This window comes from Cololabis saira, chromosome 1 (assembly GCF_033807715.1).
Source record: "Cololabis saira isolate AMF1-May2022 chromosome 1, fColSai1.1, whole genome shotgun sequence".
NCBI classification, from domain to species: Eukaryota; Metazoa; Chordata; class Actinopteri; order Beloniformes; family Belonidae; genus Cololabis; species Cololabis saira.
Genome location: NC_084587.1, coordinates 28256638 through 28264808, shown reverse-complemented (window position 1 = coordinate 28264808; position 8171 = coordinate 28256638). Strand labels below are relative to the sequence as shown.

The following is an 8171-nucleotide window of genomic DNA, read 5'->3' as shown; positions in this document are numbered from 1 at the left end:
CGAGGAAATTTCTGCCACCCATAAAGCCATTCTATGTAGCCAGCACTTCAGACCGCATGGGGGAATCATATCACAAGAAAGCCCATGTCACGTATCGGAATCCTGCTGGGTTATTGCACCTCTGGTGGGACAAGGTGGGATTACAATACGTGCCTGACCATCCCCACTTATTCATAGGACTCTCGACAGCACTTACCACAGCAAATCAATTTGCCCCCATGTGGTCAGACGTGGTATTGCTACATGGTGTTTTTTTTGTTTTGTTTTGTTTACTAGGCCACGACAAATGGCGAAGCTTTGACATATGGATCTTTCCTCATTGAGTCATTTGTTATTCCTGCAGATTAAACAAAAACAGTAACGTCTTTTGTTCTTTTTACTGATACTGTGCCTTGTTAATGATTCCTAATAGACACACTTACAATAATAATGGAGTCTACATATGTTGCAACTTGTGCAGTCATTGTTGGTGATCATGAAAAAATCTCATGCTGTATTTTCCTATATTGCGGTGTGGCAAGAGGTCTGAGCTGTTCTGTGAGTAACAAATACAAGTAACATTTTACGTATTACCATTAGGAAAGCAATGAGAAAAGAAAGAATCTTCACTCAGAACACATGAAATCTTACATCCTGCTGGGTTATTGTTCTCAGCAGATGATAGGAACTGCTGTGAATATGACATGGCGTACATGTTATGATAGACTGCTGCAGTTCAACCTTCTCATTGATAACTAGCAAAATAACATTTCATCTGTTCCCCTGCAGGTTCACTTGACTGCTGCTCCCCACGATCTGATCCTGAAATACTTCATCTGAAACAGTGAGCAACTACTTCATGCAGTGAGAAGGAGAGTGAACGCAAGGTCAGTTTATCCACAACACAAATAGCTGTTTCTGCAATGGATTCATTCATGCTTGTCACTTGAGAATAGGAAGCGGTGTGTTTTTACTCCTTGCTGGACAAAAAAAATCCTTTTTCCTGATACACCCAATTTATAAGGGCTCATAGCTTGGTCACATTGGTTGTTTCGTCATCTTTGTCTCCTTTGAGAGAGTAGTTCTGTGATGTTTTTCCAGGGTGCTGCCCAGTGTTGAGGAATGTCTTTCCACCAAGGATAATAATGCCTCTCTTATCAGCTGCAAGAACATCTACTCCATCTCCTGAATGCCTTCTCAGAGGCAGCAGGTCTATTTCCACTGCTTCACTTTGTAAAGGTAATGATACTGCAATATCGTTAACAGTCTGCCTTCTTGTTGGCAAACACTCTGCTTTTTGTGTATATTGTCGGGGCGTATCAGGCTGACAGGGAAACAGAGCGCCGTCACACACAGAGGGACTGGACTGACACCAGTCTGAGATACTGTGGTCAGATCCCACTTCACTGTCTGGAGAGTCTCTAACCTTCTTCCCCAGTCCCTGGCCTCTGGCCAAGCTCAAAGGTCTAGGGATCCTAACCATAGATGCCGATGCTGCCACAGCAGCTGCTATGCGGTGGTGCTCAGATGAAGTCACTTTGGTGTCTGTAATCACTGTGGAGGCAGATGCCACGGCAACTGAGGAAAATGAGGAGTTGCTAAAGAGAGATGCTACTTTCTGATTGTATCTCGTCCGTATGACCCGGGCTGAGCGATACAGATCTCCAATGAAGCAGTAACATATGGGGTTAAGGCTCGAGTTTGTCAGGCCCAGCCACTGAGCAAATGGACGTGTCTGCAGGATCCAAGATGACGGCCTTTGTTCGCAGTCGATCCAAAGGTCAGCCAAATAAAGTGGAAGCCAAGAAACAGCAAACAGAAGCACCAGGCAGACCACCATCTTGGCGATTTTCTGCCGTGTCTTCAGGCGAGACATGTGGACAGCTTTACTACGAGGGTCCAGGTCAGCGAAAGCAGATTTTTTCCCTCCCCACAGCCTTCTGCCAGTCAGGAAGCCAATGGTGAGGTTAAATGTCACTGGCAAACAGTACAGCATCACAAACAGCAACACGTTGTATCTGTGAAAAAAAGCAAAATAATCTAAAATTAGTTATCGATTTAATTCTCCTTTGGAAATATGTCATTGCTTTTATTTTATTGTTCAGTATGATAAGGAGCACTTTTTTTTCAGTTGAATTTAATGATTTGCTAATATCAAAAATGGGTCCTCTTGGTTTTGCTGGGACTACAGTGGGTGATGGTAAAGTTATTGAATATTTTTATTTGGGGATTGCAATTTGTAGACGGTCCCCAAAGTACGTGTCATACTAGGGAGGATCAAGACTGACATAATTAAAAATAAAAGCAGAAATATGTATATTTTGTTTTTCACTTCCTTATACGTGCATTTTCACGAAGAAATGTATATATTTTGTTTTTCCTTATGCATGGATTACTTGTTTTTACCTTCCCTCGTCTCCTCCTTTTACTTTACCATAGGCTATGCATTTCTGCCTCATTTGTAAATGAGGCAGAAATTGGCTGCCCTTCTTGGACCAGCTCCTCCTGTATGAGGAAAATGAAAAACAAAATGTATACATTTATTTGTGAAAATGCATGTATAAGGAAGTGAAAAACAAAAAATTATGTCAGTTTTGGTCTTCCATATCATGCAGCCAGTTGCATATTGACATCAATGTCTTTTGTGCAGTTTAGAGTAGTTCTCGTTTTGATCACAGTTGGCTTGAAGTTCATTGTCTGTGTCTCAGTGGTTGGACAGGGGCAACATTCATGCTTTTGTGTCTCTTTATTTAGAAGTTATTTACCGCAGATGTGGTAATCTGCGAATATTTGTCCAACTTTACCAGACCGGTCCATCAGAGTTTGTCCCGGTTTGCCAGCACACCACTGTGCACGTCATATTTCCAATAACTACTTTTATGGGATGACACACAAGCTATCAGCCAATGCTGCTAAGGCCCAAAGATTGATTATGCTGCAATATCATGCATGTCATTTCCTCAGAGCCTCAGAAGGTGACACACAAGGAGCTGCCTTGGCAAACATCATTTTAATACATACATTACTCTTCCTGTCATACATGTTGTGATTTCTTTTATTTATTCATTTACAAACATGAGCGTTGGGCCGATGTTTGCTGGACATCACTCCTCTAGCTGTGTACGCCAGGTATAGACAATGTAAAGCGCATTATTGTCGTAAAATTGACTTTTTCACATCTGCGTTCGCTTAATTTTGCCTGTAGTGAGGGCTCGTATGTGCAGCACAAGAAGGAATAGAAAAACTGAATTTGAATGGAGAGAAGTGAAACTGAAAAATGAGAATGAATTAGGGAGCTGAATTTTTCAATAGAATGAAATAGAGTTTTGATTTTATCGTGATACACATTCAAACCAATAGATTCAATTTCAAATTAGTCCATTCAGATTCAGATATTAAAAGCAATCATTCAAATCAATCAATTCAGATTCAACTCGAATGATTCATATTTCGACATAAAGAATTCAACTCTGGCACAAGATTTATCCCATACACTAGGTGACTATCCGGACTGAAACTGAATGCATTTCGATTACCAGGAATAACTCTTGAGAGATGAGCCAGATTTCAGTAGATTTAATTAAGCTGTAGCGTGCAAGTGAGTCAGAACATACACCAGGCTTCTTGATGCAGGAATGACACAGAACAATAGATGCATAATGATTTTGTTCACCACAAATGATGACTAATCCTTACGATTCTAATAAACAGGTCATGGTAACACCAGAGCTAATCTTTTAGGAACAAAATATCAGTTTGCACACTCTGTACCCACCTCAAAGTTAATATTTCCATTAGTAGATTTAGTTAATCAAAAAGCCATGGCTAATATTTCCAACACAGTTATTCTGAGGGATTTCATGCTCCTCTTATGAATTTCCTTCTTCCGTTTTGGTGACATAATAAATGATGCAGGGTTCTGGCTCTCCGGCCAGTGGAAAACCAAGACAGTTATTTATAGAACCTGTTTGGAACTGGCTCTAGCAGAGGCCTAGCATCAGCATGGTCACCAGCATTTTGAGTTGGTCGAAAAGCTCTATGATTTGAGCCAGGTGTGTTAGAACAGACTGACATTTAAAACATGCAGGGCAGTGTGCCCCAAGGAACAGAGTTGGGAAACACTGCTCAACACACACCAAAACTAATCATGGAGTTCCACAAGGTTTAGCTTTAGGACCAAAACCTTTCAGTTAATCCATAAAAAATACTGCTTATATTTTCATTCATTTGCAGGTAACACAACATCATACTCCAGGAACAGAATTGAGGTAGTTATTTTGAAATGAGTTTAGAAAATTTGTACTAAGTAATAGGCCTGGGGGATAAACTGAAAATTTACCATTACCGACATTCACTGCGATGACCGACCAATTTTCTCATGTTGGTAAATCCGGTGTTGTGATTAAAAAAAAGAAAATCAACCTCTTTTTGTCTGTTTTGACTGTGTGGGCTATTTTAATTCCCCTTTGACGATGTACAGCGTGTTTGTAATCACGTGACTTAACCCATCCATTCTGAACGAGAAGGGAAACCCAAGAAAATGACAAAATAACAGGGCTCTCAGCATTTCAACAGCTTCACTCGCTCTCACGCCACACGTGGCATTTCTCACACTGAGAAATTAGCTTTACCACACAGTAATTTCAACAGACCCCCTGCAAACGAGTCATGGTATGCTACTGTGCGCTGAGCTCTCAACTCAGAGCAGCTGTCTCGAGCTACCAACCAATCAGCCAATCAGAAAATAGATTTTTTTTTGTCGCCGGCTAAAGTCTGAGTTTCAGCTTCAAGCGTTCCATGAATGCTTAGCGGAGGTAACCTAAGTTACAACACACATCACTCTTAAACACACACAAACAGGGACACACAAACCACCTCCGATCAGGGGGCCAATTGGGGCTAAATGTGTCTTTCTTTATTAAAATTTTTTTTTGTTTGTTTAGAGCAGAAGGAGACCACCGCTGTCAATAATAATAATAATAATAATAATAATAATAATAATAATAATAATAATAATAATAATAATGATAATAATAATGAATACAGATCGAAGACAAATTATTTAATATATCATGAATATGTGAATAGACAATGGCCACGAAGGGTCGATGGGACACTGGGAGGGAGACATTCCACGCACAGGGTTTAAACGCTTCGTGAAAGTAGCGACAAAAGGTACACTATACCATCGCATTTATCGTGCATTTATCGTTATCGAGGTAAACCTGCCCAATTTATTGTGATATTGATTTGAGATCATATCACCCTGCCCTACTAGATAATACTCTGCAGTCTTTGTGGTCCTACAGTTGTGTGCTTTGCTGAGGTTAATAGACTGGAAGAATTTTCATTCAGTGTCTCTCTGTTTTGCTCTTCTTACCCTGTGCAGATGGCTACCCTCTTTGAGCTTGTTGTGAAAGGAGAACCAGTATGCTTTCTGGATAATCATTGTATTTCTTGCTTTGAGAAGGCTTTTGGTTTGGCACTCCTGTGCGATCACATTTGATCAAAGTTAAGTGTTGCACCTTGAGTATATTAAGGAAATAATTGACCCTTTTTAAAGGTTATGGGATCTTGTTTTTAGAGATCAGATGTATGACAATATAACTGAATAATCAGTGTAGTGGATTTGAGGGTGGAGAGTCATTTACATACAAGGAAGCCATAATGGCAAAGTGACTTGAGCAATGTAAGAACAGACAGCAGCCCCTGATAAACCAAACCAAACTAAGCTGGTATGAGCAGAAAAACTGACCTCACATTTTGCCCAAAGTCACTCACAATCACACTGCAAAGACTACTAATAGCCTATAAGTTATGCTCTGACTAGCCTGATCAGCCAATTAGAGATTTATGTCCCTCAGCCTGCTTCAGTTCAGCACGCTCAAGCAAAGATTAATAGCCATTTACTGGTAACAAAACAGGACAGTAAAAAAAGAAACGAAAACAGCTAGGGGCCCATACTGCTTTCAGCTCAGTTTATCAGGACCCTCATGCTCCATTACATCCATCCATGACTGAGGTCTGCATCTTGTATTATTATATTGTGTAGTTTGTCAAAGCACCTACCCCTGTTTAAGGCGATGCTGAGGCCACTCCTCCTGGCAAACCAAGATGGTAAAAAACTCAAAGTTGATCTCTCGCCGCCGGTTCATCACTGCAATTGGAGCACACATCATCGAAGATACTGTCCACACCACAGCAACCGTTGCCAAGATTCGCTGGCGGGTGAACATGGTGCGAGCTTTAAGCGGTGATCGAACACTGTAGTAACGATTCACACTAATAACCGTTAACGTCAGCACACTGGCTGAGACTGAGACAGCCTGCGTGAAGGGCACGGCCCGACACAAGAGATCCCCGTAGACCCAGGCGGCATAGATCTGGTTTCCCAGCGTGATGGGCATGCAGACACACACCACAGCCAGGTCACACACTGCCAGATTCACCAGGAGGCTGCGCGTAGCACTGACACCAGCTAGCCGCCGACTGTGCCTACTGGTGAGAACTCGCAGAGACATTAAATTCCCAATGAATCCCAGGATAAAAGAGAAACAGTACATGACTGTCAGAGCAATGGTGCTGGGTTCATGGAGGGTCCACAGGAGCATACTCTCCAGGTCATTCAAATCACCAGATGTGATGTTGGAAAGGGACAAAGGAACAAAGTTGGTGGATGACTCCCTTAAGTCTGAGTAAGATGTTGTGGCAATTACCGGGGAAGAGAAAAAATAGGAGTGTGGAACAAAAGAGGAGGGCAGCAGTGAGGGTAGAGGCTGATGAACAGCAGCAATGGGGGAGCTGTGGGTGGATGACAGCATAAGAGCATTGTGAAACCTGTAGGTATGGTTGAGTTTTTCTTGTAATGGTGGCTTAAAGCTGGGATGAATGGCGCTCCAACCTGACGGCTGATCCTGGGTCCGGTCCATACTGATTCCCAACAGAATGGGGAGGGGAAAAAATGGGAAAACTCACACATCAAAAGAAGTGACAGCAAACTGGATGGAATTCTTTTAACTGCAAGGATTAATCATTAGGTTATCCTTGGTCCTCATTAAGATCCATCGATATACACAAAAAAATCAAAACTATTGCCAAAATCCAAGAAAGGTATGAAATATTCCCCAAGCTCATCACATCAGGTTCAAATATTACTTTGTGGCATGTAGGTCCTTCGAGTTGGTAAAAATCTCAGGAAAAAGAAAATTATGCATCCCCATCTCATGCCCCATCCTGTGAGTCAGCTGGAGTCATGATACTGTTCAGTTCTGGTTCCAGTGCAGTCCTTATGTAACTTTAGCAGTTTATTCCTCCGGAGAGTGGCTGTTTGAACCCAATAATGCAGCACCAAACATTAATAGATTTTCTCACCTTCAGGAAAGGTAGACCTTATGTATAACTCCCACCTCCTCACTCCATCCTCTTCTTTGCATCTGAAGCCCATCACACATTCATGAGATCTGTTTAAATAAACATCACACATATCAGAAGCTGGTTCCACCTGTCAACTGTCTAAACAGGCATGTGGGATTGCAAAAAGAAAGAAAAAAAAAACATTCCTGGGTAGAAGAATCACTGGAGGACATTTAACAACTATAGAGCATGTGAATATCCATTCTAAGCCACTTTAACCAGAAGGGAAAACTAAGGAAGGTTCCTGCTCAATAGGTAACGTCACTGTCACTAAAAAATATATATATAGACCTGGTTCAATAATAACCAGAGAGGAGAGTTATTGCCCTGTTATTGATGCAGCACTTAGACATGCGGAACATATTTATCACCTTGGCAGATGTTATTTTATCCATATGAGAAAAGAAAGAAGGCACCGCAGTCTTATTTCCAGTCCAAACACTTCTTTATGAAATGTGATTTAAATATAAATTGCAAAGAGGAATATATGTATGATGATATAGTCACAAATGAACTAAATCTAAAAGAAAGACACTTTGACTGACCGTGCGTGTGCGGATCCTCGCTGACGCTCAAAGCCTCAACATGTTGTTCAAGGAAGCTGAAAGATGCCGGCTGAAGATCTTCGCCAAAAAGACATAGATAAAGTTCCTCAGAGGTCTCCTATATCGATCCTTTCGAATGGGAGCTGGGGAAAGCTCCTTGTCCCACCGTCAGGTTTTTTTCTTTGACTCTCGGGCTCCTCAGACGTACGCGCACCGAGCGCAGCCGCCACTGCA

General features: G+C 41.6%; 1 protein-coding gene across 1 annotated transcript; it reads right to left on the bottom strand.

The window, feature by feature from the left end:
• Positions 1-284: 284 nt before the first annotated feature.
• On the bottom strand, positions 285-7095 carry LOC133451999 (galanin receptor 2a-like). Its single transcript, XM_061731183.1, has 2 exons — positions 6049-7095; positions 285-1997 (listed from the first exon to the last, which is right to left on the bottom strand). Exons 1-2 carry the CDS (start codon positions 6906-6908, stop codon positions 1007-1009), a joined length of 1851 nt encoding a protein of 616 aa, XP_061587167.1. The 5' UTR covers positions 6909-7095; the 3' UTR covers positions 285-1006.
• Between the last annotated feature and the right edge of the window lie 1076 nt (positions 7096-8171).